Source organism: Vanessa atalanta, chromosome 11 (genome assembly GCF_905147765.1).
Source record: "Vanessa atalanta chromosome 11, ilVanAtal1.2, whole genome shotgun sequence".
In the NCBI taxonomy this organism is placed as follows: Eukaryota; Metazoa; Arthropoda; class Insecta; order Lepidoptera; family Nymphalidae; genus Vanessa; species Vanessa atalanta.
In genome coordinates, this window is record NC_061881.1 from 1 (window position 1) to 14056 (window position 14056).

At 37.5% G+C, this 14056-nt stretch overlaps 2 protein-coding genes across 2 annotated transcripts; both read right to left on the bottom strand.

The window, feature by feature from the left end:
• Positions 1 to 4757: 4757 nt before the first annotated feature.
• On the bottom strand, positions 4758 to 8481 carry LOC125067187 (WD40 repeat-containing protein SMU1). The gene is made up of 10 exons (XM_047675622.1): positions 8244 to 8481; positions 8094 to 8160; positions 7546 to 7804; positions 6887 to 7093; positions 6681 to 6801; positions 5880 to 6084; positions 5675 to 5802; positions 5443 to 5569; positions 5056 to 5373; positions 4758 to 4979 (listed from the first exon to the last, which is right to left on the bottom strand). Exons 1-10 carry the CDS (start codon positions 8267 to 8269, stop codon positions 4881 to 4883), a joined length of 1557 nt encoding a protein of 518 aa, XP_047531578.1. The 5' UTR covers positions 8270 to 8481; the 3' UTR covers positions 4758 to 4880.
• Positions 8482 to 9832: 1351 nt separating this feature from the next.
• On the bottom strand, positions 9833 to 13354 carry LOC125067220 (cyclin-dependent kinase 2-like). Its single transcript, XM_047675683.1, has 5 exons — positions 13120 to 13354; positions 12293 to 12488; positions 11514 to 11786; positions 10512 to 10882; positions 9833 to 10463 (listed from the first exon to the last, which is right to left on the bottom strand). The coding sequence occupies exons 1-4, from the start codon at positions 13233 to 13235 to the stop codon at positions 10517 to 10519; spliced, it is 951 nt and encodes a 316-aa protein (XP_047531639.1). The 5' UTR covers positions 13236 to 13354; the 3' UTR covers positions 9833 to 10463; positions 10512 to 10516.
• Between the last annotated feature and the right edge of the window lie 702 nt (positions 13355 to 14056).

Genomic DNA, 14056 nt, shown 5'->3' on the forward strand with positions numbered 1-14056 from the left:
CTACCTACCTACCTACCTACCTACCTACCTACCTACCTACCGAATAGCATAATACAATATTTCTTTTTATTAATTATGGCATATTCGTATAATGAAATTGTGAGTGTGTTTTGTTGGAAGAAGTTAAACAACGCCTAATAGCTTAAATACTTTTTTGTCATCTCTTAACTTTTCCTAGTGTCTGTCAATATGTTATGTCACTTGCACTTGTTTTCAATAAACGTTTTTAATGCTTATATTCTAAATCTTATTATTTTTACATGTTTCTATGACTATTCAAACTTTTATAAAGTATATCAGAATTTTTAAGATGAAGTTCCTAAATAGATTTAAGCTACATTTGGTTTACTTTTTTTTATAAATTTTATTTTTATTTTTACTAAATTTTATTTCATTCGTCCTTAGTAGTATGTTTTTAGTTAAGTAAGAATATTAAAAAAAAAATTATTTGTATTTTTTAATTAGTGTAGATATAAGCGACTTGGTGTAAATACTGTAATGATTATATTTTTCAAATAAAGATTAATATTTACATCTGAGATTTTACCAGTAAATAAATAAATTATTAGTTGAGTGATTCGTTACAGTTTGGACTGTTGCATGGTGGGCGATTTGAAGGACATTTCTCATTATGTCCTTGGTAGGCGTTATGCCCGGATTGAACAACCAAATTTACGTAACGGAACCCGACTTCAAGTCAAATTTCTTCACAATAACGTAATCATTACAATAGTTTTGACTGGTCCAGCAGTTGGTCAAACAGTGCTTATACCTCGCATCCCATTAATTTACCTTTTAATTTTAAAATAATTCAATTCCCCGTTAAGTTATAGATAAACAGAACACTAAACAGAAGTTTTTGGATAAAAACAACACAGGATATACTACAAACATATTTTGATGAGGATGGAAACATGAAGTTTCAGGACAGGTGTTCAGAAGATCCCATAGTGAAAATTTTGGAAACATTTGTTGACAAGTTTGTGATTGGAAAATTTGATGGTAAAAGTTCAAATGCACACCAGTGGATGGAAGTATTTGAAAAAGAATGTGCATGGTTTAGTATCGTAAAAGAAATCTTCAGATTATTTCTGGAAAAATCATGCACTGATTGGTATTCTTCCATGATGATGAAATTTAGCTTACAATCCGAGTGGTCAAAATGGAAACCATGTTTTTTGGAAACATATGCTAATAAAGGTTGGACTGCTAACAAGTATTCTTTATCTTACAAGTACCAATCAGGATCTTTACTAGAATATGCAGTAAAGAAAGAAAAACTTTTGCTAGAGGTAATAAAAACAATAGATGAAGGGACTCTTATTTATATCATTGCTGCCGGCTTACCAGATTTTATAACAAACAGAATCAACAAAGACCAAATCGTAGAAACAAAAAAAAATGTTTAGTGAACTTGGAAAATTAGAACATTTAGTTTCAAGAAGAAAATTTATCAAGAAGAAAGAAGATACTAAGCCAGAGAAAAAAAAAGTAGTAATTGTGCAAAATGAAATAAAGGCATACGCTATCATTCAGAAGATTCTTGCTAGCTTAAAACAAATTCAAATACTGAAAAAAGATAAAAAGCAAATAAAGCTCGTTAATAATTCAGAATTGGAATGTGAATTGCAGTGTGAAGATCTAAAAAACTAATAAGTAGTGCCGCCATTGATCAAAGTGAAATCAGTGTTGAATAAAATGTTGAAGTGTCTGGAATCTATGACTCTGGGTCTAATGTCTAAAGTGTTAAAAATAAAAAATAAGGAAACCAGTCATTGCAACAATACTATTTAAAAACGATTAATGGCTTTAAAAGGCAAATGGAGTAATAACACTTGATATAGCCATCTTTGATGTGGAAAAAAAAAATGCTTTCGTAATAGACAAGGAAAATTTCGATTATGATTTTTTAGTGGGTCTCGATTGTATAAAAGAATTTTTTTTTTATTATAGAGCTTAGTCATCAATTTGACTATATCGCTCTGTACTGTAAGCAGTTTACATTAATTTATTTTCTTAATTTTAGAATATTAATAACTAATTTATACAATTTTTTTGCTTCATATGATGTAGGAAATGCTAAAAAGCTTATACAGTGCGCAATAGTTAAAGTAATGCCCAAATCAACATTAATATCCTGTCTTAGGGACTCGCTCCGGCCGCATTCCAATAGAATATGGTAAATATCTTCGATTACACCGCATTCGGTGCAATTTGGGGAATTCACTTTCTTCATTAAGAAAGCAAAACAGTTTATTGGAAGGTGGCCGGAACGGAGTCTTAAAGCAACAATAAGATCACGGCGACTCAAATCACAATTATCAATCCACGGTATATTTAAGGGCTGAGGTTGCATCGTTCTGTACCATATACCTTTTTCTTTTGAACGTTCATCAAAGTACTATAAAAGAATTTTACCGAGTTCCAAACGAAAACTTAAAAATTACGCAGAAATTACCTATAAAAAGAAGAGAAAATGTTTCCTTAGACAGTCAGCGGGAACTTCGTTTTATACAATGGAGTAGATATTATGAGAAGTATCGAAATTGGTGAGATGCTGTAATTTTTTTTAGAGTTTAACCGCAATAAGGGTTGGGCAGTATTTGAATCACTTGTAATTAAAATACAACTACGTATTTGGTATTTCTATTTCTTCGTTAAAATGTAATTTGTGATTTGTATTTCAAATACCTGACGCAGAGGTATTTTGTAATTAGTATTTCAAATACTTGAGGCTTCAAAATACATTTAAATACATTCAATCTTCATTTAGCGATCGTGAGTGTCCAATCGATTTTGTGATTTATATTTTTTTTAGTTTACCATTTTGTAACTAGATGGCGCTAGTAGTACATAGAATCACGCTATCATTTGGTTTGGTCAAAGGTATATAGTCTCAGTATGGAAAATAAATAAACACCTATATGTTCCGGGAAGTGTGTTTCATTTTAGCATGCACATCACTCTCCCTGGCTTTGTTTAGACACATAAACAGTGAGTGTGAGTGCGAGGCGCGAGAGTGTAATGAATTATGATGGTAATGTAGTTAGAAAAAATTCGACACCCTTTCACATATATTACATACGAGCAGAACCTGCAACTGACGGGATGTATGTGATATGTATGTATGTATGTATGTATGTTAGTGTCGAATTTTTCTAATACTTTTAAGAATTCTCAAATATTAAACATAGCATTGTGAATGCATAAAAAAGACATAACTCATTCACAGTTTCTTATTATGTATTTTGTAATTTGTATTTCCATTAAAAATATATTAAATAAAGTATTTTGTATTTCAAACAGCTCACTTAAATATATTTTGTATTGCGCATTTTAATTACTTGCGATAAAGTATTTTGTAATTTGTATTTCAATTAAAGCAAATCATGTATTTTGCCCAGCCCTGACCGCAGTTAATGGACCATGGTATTATTCACCTTCCATCCACGACCACGACTGTATGTCGTGGATGGAAGGTGAATATTTTATATCTAGACACGCGGTAGCGTGTCAGCCAAGTTCTAGTAACAGAACTGGCGAGCAGCACCGTGTGTAATATTACACGAACCATTTGGAGCCACTTTTGAAGAAATGTTATTTTGTATAGTTATAAGTAAATTTCAGAAAGGACTATTTAACTTGGCACCCATTTAGATCTCTTTTGTCTTTAAAGACAACAACCAAGGTATATATCATAATATTTGACTTGGCTCTCATTTTTACATTTATGTTCTTGATGGGATATAATATAGAAGGCGTATGACTATATCTAGTAAAAGTATTTTCTAATTTCGTACAAATGAAATCGTTAATTTAATGGTGAACGGTACAATGGTACCGTTAATTAATAAACTTACAACATTTCATTTAACATATTTTTTACATCATTATGTAAAAAATATGTTAAATGAAATGTTGTAAGTTTATTAATTAAGGCTTTTTAAATTTCAGGTTTGTCTGAGAAAACCATCAGCACCATTACCACTGAAGAAGGTGAAATTGCTGCTTCCACGTCTCGAAATAACTCTACACCGAGAAAAAAACATATTTAATAAAAAGTAATACATATAGATGATTTTGATCTTTGTGGAGTTAGAAATAAAATACACGAAATGTACGCAGTCAGGACGGAGGTTCCTACCTTAACGAAACTGTTAGCAGAGTTAAAGATCGATATTGACCTAAAACGTAGTAGAAATTGAAAAAAAAAACTTACACAAGTAAACGATGGCTCTTATACTGAGATAACACTTCTAATTATTCCATTTGATGTCCATTTAGATCATTCTTATTCTAAATAAAAGCTTTGACCAATCCGTACTTGGTTTTATTTAATACCCAGAAACAATTATATAGTTCCAATTATATGTTTATGACTATACAAGATAGGAGGAGCATTGGTACAGATGATTGGTACAGATACGCCTCGACTCCATCCATCTCCGGGCCTGTCTCCTCTAGCTACTACCACCGGTTGCACCGAATTGTGTGTATATGACCACCACTGTATACGGGTTAAATATATAACTTATATTTTATATGATGGACAGCTTCATATCATTCTGCCACTACCACTGCTCATCTATCACGATTTCCTAATTTTTTACAAAGGATTTTTAGAAACTAGCTACAGCAACACATTGCACAAGTAAGCCAACTCAATAGCCAGAGGTAAAACAACTGTGATCGGACTATGGTCTTTTTTATTTGATATTAGTAATTAATGCGAGGTTCGGGTGTCAAATGATTGAACATTATCAGTTTTACAGTCATTTACTTTCAAACGATCGCTTAAGATTTAAACTTTTTACAATATCAGTGAGCACTCGCAACGGTCACACTCAGAAAAAGAGAGATCTCCAAATCGAACGCGACGCCTACGGCTTCCACAACTTGAGCAGCCCGTCCTCGCCGTACGTGGCCAGCAGGTTCTGGTGCGGGTGGTGGCTCATCCCGATGACGCTCTTCTCGTGCACCTGGACAGACGCGAGTGGTGAGAGGGGCGCGGGCGGGCGGGGCGCTCGGGGCGCGGGCGGGGCGCGGGGTACTCACGTTGATGGTGCGCTCCAGCTTGCCGCTGGCGGCGCAGAAGGCGTAGAGCACGAGGTCCTCCCCGGCGCAGTACACGAGGCGGCCGCGCGCGCCCAGCGCGGCGCACACGAGCGCTCCGCCCTCCTCCTCGCGCCGCCCCGACGAGAACGAGCGCACGATCTGCCCCTGCATGTTCATGATGACCACGGTGTTGGTGCGGTTGCACACCACGAAGTGGTCCGGGTTCTTGGGCGTCAGCAGCAGCGAGTTGACGGGCGGCTCGCCGGAGCCCAGCGGCTTCAGCGTCGCCGAGCACTCGCCCGTGCGCACCGACCACACCTGCGGCGACACTCGCGTCAGTACCGATCCCACTCGACGCCCGTTAGACGGCTACGAGCTGGTGACGACCTTGACGGTTCCGTCGGACGAGGCGCTGAGCACGCTGTGGCCGTCGGGTGTGAACACGGCCTCGTTCACGAAGGAGGTGTGTCCTCGGAATTCTTTCAGGATCTTGCCCGACTTCAGTCCGTGGATCCTGAAAGTCACCGGAAGGTGAAAATGGCGTTACCATCGCAATTATACGGAACGACTCCACTCATCACCTAGACACGACTAAACCCATAGAGTCAACGCGACACACCTGATAGATCGATCGAAAGAAGCGGAGAGGATCTGCGTGTTGTCACGAGTAAACTGCAAGCACGTGACGCCCTTGGAGTGGGCGTGATCCAGCTTGCGCTGCACCTGCCCCGTGGACACCTTCCACACCTGCGGACACGCAGCTCGTCAGTGAGAGGCGGGGCGGCGGGCGGTGAGGGGGAGGGGGTCAGGGGAGCGAGGCCGACCTTGATCTTGCCGTCGTTGGAGCCCGCCGCCAGCGTGTCGCTGTCCCGTGCGAAGGCGAGGCTGAGCACGGCCTCCTCCATGCTCATGTACTCGTCGTGCGCCTGGTAGCGCAGGTCCTTGCGGATCTTACCCGTCGTGAAGTTCCACACCTCGACCAGCCCATCCACGGAGCCCGTCACCAGGTACTGGCCGTCTGGAGAGAATCTGAAAACATACTCCAGCTCGTATTGCGTCACACCGTAGTGTTCGCGACTTCGGCCGATCAGGTTACACTCTTTGAAGTGAATACAACTCAAAGAGAGAATTAAAGCTTCTGAACCGTATATAATAGATCTCCTGCCTATTCATGGAGCACGACTCAAACGCGCTATAAATTGGTGAGAAGTCATGTATCCTGCTGATTTCAGATTATGTTATAGCATCAGGTCCGCCTTACCTTCATCTGATCTTCAAATTTTGAATACATCAGACCAGTACAGTTGCTCACATATATACAACCTTTAATGTTTACTCGCTTAGCACAATAATAAATAAATATAAATATAAATATTGGACAACATCACATACATTACTCTGATCCCAATGTAAGTAGCTAAAGCACTTGTGTTATGGAAAATCAGAAGTAACGACGGTACCACAAATACCCAGACCCAAGACAACATAGAAAATTAATGGAATTTTTCTACATCGACTCGGCCGGGAATCGAACCCGGGACCTCAGAGTAGCGTACCCATGAAAACCGGTGTACACACTACTCGACCACGGAGGTCGTCAACAGTATCTGAAATAATAAAAGTACCTTGCGCATTCGACGTGTGATTTTTGACCGAACTTTATAATTTTCGATAGCTGCGTAGGGCACTGGTCGTCCTCCTCGTCCCTTATGGCCGCCTTGCCCCGGAAGAGATCGATCGTGGTTCCTACGGCAAATAACGTGCGATGAGCGACCGACGGTCGAGTGGGCCGGAGATCGGACGGCTCGACCGAGACGGAAGCGAGTCGGACCGGGGGGCAGAAGACCCTGGTGCTGCTGCCACTTGAGCGCCTGCCCCAGCAGCGCCAGCAGGCGCGACGACGGCACGACGGACACCTCGCCCGCCAGCGCCGCCGCCAGCGCCGCGCGCCGCCACTCCTTGCCGCCGCCGCCCGCCGCGCCGCGCGCGCCGCCGTACGCCTCGCGCGGGTCGAAGTACGAGCGCGCCAGCATGTTCTCTGCGGGTACGTGTAGCTTTGCGTGTATGCTCTCTCCGTTGTAGTGTTATTTTAGTTATTGCATTTTTTACAGTTACATTAGCTACGCGAGTCGAATGTGTTAGTGGCTACGTTGTCTCTGTACCCACTGGTTTTGAATAAATTGCATCAGATGCAGTCTCTTCTTCTGTTTTAGTAACAAACAAATAAGAAAGATAATATTTGAATTGAACTCTTGATTACCACTTATTTTCTTCAATAATTGAATCTAACGGGATTTAGGCATGGTTTAGAACTTGTTGTAACACCTTATATGAACTCATAACTTTGGACACTACTGGCATGTAATAAAAATTTTAATAGTTTATATATACACATATATTTTACTAATTTCATTAAATATGGCTTAGATTATGAACTGCTGCACAGTAACATTTCTTTATAAATAAACCACTATAAGAAGCAACACATACCAAGATGCATATATCTGTCCGTCTCCTGTTGCTTCATAAGAAGGCAAGGGTGAGTCTGTCGCAGCAGTGTACGGGCAGCTCCAAGTTCACGCAATTCTATTAGTTCCAGTACCACCTGCTCATAGAGATCCATCAGTTTCTTGTCAGGTAGTTTAAGAGATGCCGTTGCTTTCAAAACTGTGTCCCAATGCCCATTGTTAATGTCTGCACAAAATCCATCAACACTATCGACAGTATTGAGAGAGACCCCTGTCTCTTCCTGCAACGTGTCATTTATAATTAGTATTATCAAATCAATTGTATGATATGTCATATCAAATCATTTAAGACATATATTTTTTTCTCTTATTTACAAATTTTAAATTATATTTGAAATAACTTTTGTTGGTGTATGTATATTATATTTATATGTAAAACAAATGTATATGAGCATAACTGCCTTTGTATATGCTGATTTATTAAAGCTATAAGATTAGTAGTTTATATTTAAGTGTATACGATTATGTGCATACGCAATCCGGCTAAATAAGTATTAAATATATTATCACCTGTAGTGTCTGCAATGTTTTCGTGAGGTTAGATTCTTTCAGATACTGTTGTATAAGACGGATCACACTGAAATAAAAATTAAAATATAATAATTTGTTACAACTATCTATTACAAGCCAAACTATCAAATAAAATTATTTTAAACTCACTCCGCTGACTCTATTTCTATAGACATTATTTTTTTAAATTTCAATTGTGAGGTTCACGCGATAATATATTCCAGTTAAGCATGTGTTAAACCTCCTTTATTATCATGTAATATACAAACACAAAGTATATTATTATTATTTATTTTCTACTATTCAGGGTTTCTACAAACTTGCATGGACTTAAAACACAAACAAACCAAACATTCTAGGTAATTTTGACAGTTTGAGTTTGACGATATACACCAGTGTTGTAACTTGTAATCAAGTTTGACAGAGTTGCCCTATTCGATTCTTTCGATTGCTATATTTATAAATAAAAACCATGATATTGTCGTATTGCTGCTCAATAAAAAATGCTCGTAAATAGTACATTGATAGTCATTATAAGCCCGATCAATAAGGAGCGTTTTGTGTCACGTGACGTAACGTAACGTTTAAAAAAATGCATTTTTATTTATGAATTTTTGAATAAATTTATTATTATTTTCAACTTTCGTTTATATATATACTCTATATACTGATTACAATAATTGACACTTTATTTTTCGTATTGTCAAATAGCCTATTGCCGTATCAGTCAGGCAACACTGATTGACTAATGATTAGAAAACAATTGTATTATTTGTAATAGTAACTATTTTATATGTTATCAACATTACATTAGAGCGGCGATGCCACTTACACTAATTAGATGGCAGCATTTCAACAATAGAGTCGTCTATCCCCAATTAACAGATTAATTATTAACTTTCAGTATATATGTATTATCTATGACTACGACAGCATATATAAAATAACAAATTCCTTTCATTATAATAATAAAAACAAAAATAATTAAACGGTTTACCCAGAAAATGACATTTTTAATGATGTACATACACGTTTTAAGAAAAAAACAATAGTGTATATAAATTATAATTCATAGCCTATAATTCGGTAACTCCAAATGGTTATCCTGGTTTTAAGATTTTACATACAAACTGATAATTAATATTCCTATGTATAATTCAAACTTTATATTTTCATTCGACATTTTACAAATTCTAACATTGTATTTTAACTCACAATCGATAATTTTGCTTAATTTAATTTATTTTTAACATTTGACATAAAACCGTATTATAATAATATTTAGGCCTTTTTCCGATTGTCTGTTTATTTTTATTAATTTTATGTTTTATTTTATCAATTAGCTTTTTACAATGTTGACTTATATTTCAATTTCCAAGTAATCTTAAGACACCTATAAAAAAGTAGGCAATTACCCATTTACTTATTATGACTTTTGGTTTACTGTGTATTTTTGTTGTACTACTTGTTGGCGTTGTCAAATAGAGTATTCTAATACTATATTTGAAAAAGTAATCCAAAATGTTGATTTTCCTAAAAAAAGCACAAAAATATATTCCTAATAAAAGCGCAAAATAAACACACTTTCTAGCCATAAAATTAAAATAAATTTTAAACGTTTTTAGTCCCGCAAAAACATTATCAGTCATTTTGGTAAAAAAAACAGTTGTATATGTACGACTGACACTCATTCAACGTTAACAGCTATCCATTATTTGGTGTTTTTTTTGGGAAAATAATGAATAATAATTGCTATCATTTGTATAGTATCTAGTTACACAAAAAATAGCATTAAGACTCCAGAAAAGCATAAATATTTGAAACGGGATATTTACCATAAATTATCTACGAATGTCTTGTTCACGAGACAGTCTCGTTAGACAAATATTTTTATTTACATGTTAAAATTGAAATGCCGTTATAACTTTATTTTGAGTGTTCATTACGTGTCTGATGGAAAAAGATGAATATTTATTACACACATATATTTTTTATTTTATTATATTTTGAGGAATAGTAGAAATGTCCTAAATTAATTAAGGAGATACTAATATTCCTATTTACCCCTCCCTTTAAGCTTATCACTTGTGTTAGGAGTGGGGACGACAATAGCCCAAGGGCTCAGAATCGATCCTGCGACTTTTTACATCGCTAGGCGGCCCGTAAATCATTGCGCTATTGACGCAATAAATGAATATCTCACGTCTTTATCGATTCCGTATCGGTATTTTATTGCTCCAACATACATATCTGTTCAGTCTCAGAATGAAGATGATATTTTACATGTTAAAATTCACAAGGGCGCCTGCCCAATAATAAAAATTGGGTCAAAAGTCTGAAGCGAATTCGATTCGTACATATCATAAATCAGTCCACACACGATATAGAGACACAGAACGAATAAGCTAACATTCGCGACATCGTCAAAGTTCGTCGCGGTCGCCGGCGGCGGCGCTAGCGGCGGCGCTAGCGTCGGCGGGCAGCGGCGGCGGCACGAGGCGCGCGGTCGCCACGTGCGGGTGCAGCAGCGCCGCGCGCGCCGACACGCGCTCGCTGGGCTCGTAGCGCAGCATGGCCTCGAACAGCGCGGCGCCGGGCGCGTCGGCGCGCGCGGCGGGCGGCAGCAGCGAGCGGGCGTCGCGCGCCGGCCAGCGCGGGAAGGCGGCGCGGTAGTCGGGCAGCAGGCGGGCGCCCGGCCACAGCGCGTCGCCCGGCGTGCCCAGCGCGCGGAACACGCGGAACAGCTGGTCGATCTCGCTGTCGCCCGGGAACAGCGTCGCGCCGCTGGCCTGCGATATTCGTGCGCTCAGAGGGGGCCCTCGACTCCATTTTTTGCCCGATACCGAACATATACAACCTATTTTTTTGGCACAAAAGACATAACATCATAGTTCCCAAGTTGGTAGTGCAATGGCGATGTTAGAAATGGGTAATAAATCTTACAGCGCCATTGTCTATGGGCGGTGGTGTTGATTTCAATATTCCTAGACTCGATTCCATACAGTACTCAATCTGAAAAAGATTTGCAATTGAGAACAACAGTAACCAGAAGTCTCTTCACATGCGGCAGTTACTAGTAGGAAATCTGTAGAAACCGACCTTCGGAGGAAAATTGCCGATGCACAGAGAGAACTAGCAGTCTTATAAGAAAATAAACTAAACACTAACAGCAAGAGGTCCAAAGCCATAAGGAGGCTCCTTATTTTTACTTAGGATACTACAGGTCGTGTACCGAATTTCGAAAAATTTAGTTTAAGTTTTTGATTGTACTATAGTACAATTTGTAGATAGTACATATATACTTTAATAAACCGATACTCTGACTGTTTATTTAAATGGTTTATTTAAACCGATAGTAATGAAAGACGTATTAATACTAGTCAGGCAGTGCTGGCAGATATTAAACACGTTGCATTTTACCATTTCTGCATATATACAAGCTAGACTCCAAACGTCAACAGCAGTTGAGTAAAACTTGGCGCCGAGGAGAATCTCCGGCGCGCGGTACCACAGCGTGACGACCTCGTGCGTGTAGGCGCGAACGGGAATTCCGAATGCACGAGCCAAGCCGAAGTCGGCTAACTTGATGTGTCCCTCTGTGTCTACTAGCAAATTTTGTGGCTTGAGATCTCGATGCAACACTCGGTGTGCATGACAATACGCTATACCCTCTAACAGCTGCCGTAAGTAACTCTGCAAAGAAAGTAACACCTACCTGGTAACAAACTATATTGAAAAAAGATTTTTATGTAATCATCATGCAAGGAACCAGAGTATTATATCCTAATATTTTTTCTAACAATAAACTATTTTAATATGGTAATAAAACTACATTTGTTACTTTAAGTGTGCCTACATTAGACATTTAAATTGGTACACAAAGTGGTAGTCTGCATTTGTGATTACATTCAAAACAACAAATTTACATAAGTTTGACTATTTGATAAATGTCTTTTTTATCACACACATTAGTATTTGATGTCTTGATGATTGTGCCTAACATCTACTCTTAAACAATCTCAAACTCTGAAAGCCATTCAAAAGATCTTAGACCCAGCGATGTATTCACTTGAAAGTTCAATAATAGCTGTTGATCTACACCCATTGTCTGGGATTCTAGTGAAAACTTGATGCTCAATAATTTATTGGCTAGCATAGATAAAGCATAATTTTAATATTGATGTATAAAATTTGAATACCTTGACAAGATCAAGTTTAAGAGGCCCCTTAGTTAAATCCATAAGCCGCTTTAGGTCCATATGAAGAAACTCAAACACCAGGAAAAGTTTCGTATCAGCAAGTAAAACATCGAGAAGGCGCACAACTGCTGGATGCTTTAACTCCCGCAGTACTGAGATTTCACGTAGAGCAGTCGATGGTACTCCTTCTGGCTCACTGAAAAATATTTCTTTTTATATAAATAGGAAGCAGACTGGCAAAAGAATCGTCTAACGGTAAGTGATCACCATCACCCATAGTCATTAGCATTATAATAAATATTAACATTCCCTTCATCAACAATGCTCCACTAACCTTAAGAACCATAAGTCCTTGTGCGTGTAATTATATAGAGCACTCAACCTTCAAGCCGAAACATAACAATACCAAGCATTGCTGTTTAGCGATAGTAGTATTGGTTAGAATACATGAGTGAGTGGTACCTATCCAGGGGGCTTGTAGCAGATACAAGAAAATTTTGACAAATTTTATTAGATTTATATTCTAGACAGGACCTATAATCAGGATAATGTTGAATTATGTTTGTGTCCTGAGTGCTTATATCTAATTATATCCGTCTGCTTCAAAGTACGAAAATGTGACAAAGTTTGACGTTAATTTGTATATATATATCGGAGCGGATATTTGGAAGCAATATAATAAGGGTGCTATGAAATTTATTTTTTAAATTATAATCAGAATTCGTTAGGAACATGTTTTTCTTTTTATTAAGTAGGTAATTTAGTATATACTATAATAATTATTTTGAGACAATGTTAGAACTGTCAATTTTCGCGCCAAAACTTACTTTTCAAGTTTAATTTTCTTCAATGCAATTTCTTTACCAGTTATTCTGTCTCTAGCTTTGTAAACAACACCGTATGTTCCTTCACCGATCTTTTCAACCCTTGAAAAGTTTTCCATTTGTATAATTCAAAATCATAACTCAATCTAATCATTTATCAATAATATTATGTATTTAACCATTTGCTTGCTTAATTATTTCTTGATTTTCTGACTCTTCTCTTGATCTAAGCAGTGATGCCAACTCCTAGTTCCTACAGAATGTTCCCTCTATAACTAACTTCAAATTCCCCAAAATGTCGATTAGATGAAAAATCCCTAAACTTTCATAAAAATTAAACACACTGTTAGAGGTAATTTCAAATATAAGTTTCAAAAAACATTTGTGTACTTTAAAATTGTTGTTTTAATTGTGTGGGTACATACAATAATTGGGATTTAATAATATTGATGATAATAACAATAATTATTTTTTCTTAACTTTTCTTACCCCAAATTTAGTATTTAGTCACTTTTGTAGATGCAACATTTGCTTTAATTATCCCTCATTGTTTTTGTACATTATTTTAGCGTTTTATATTCTTGTATTCATTCTCTCCTCAATAAATGCAAAAATTTTTAAGCGTCAATAGCGCAATGGTGTAAGAGCCGCACAGGGATGTAAAAAATCGCAGGATCGATCCTGACGCCTTGTACTATTGCCCTACCCACTCCTATCAGAAGTGATTAGCTTAAAAGGAGGGGTAATTAAGAATTTTAGTAATTCCTTGTTTAATTTGGGGCAATGCTATTATTATTTGCAAAAAAAATCTACCTCTGAAAAACACCCTCTCTACATCTTGATTCCCCCTAAATTTGGGGCTAATACCGCCATGCTGGTATCACTGGATCTAAGCTCAATAATATTCTACCAGTTATACCCTCGTGCCACAGAGAAAAGA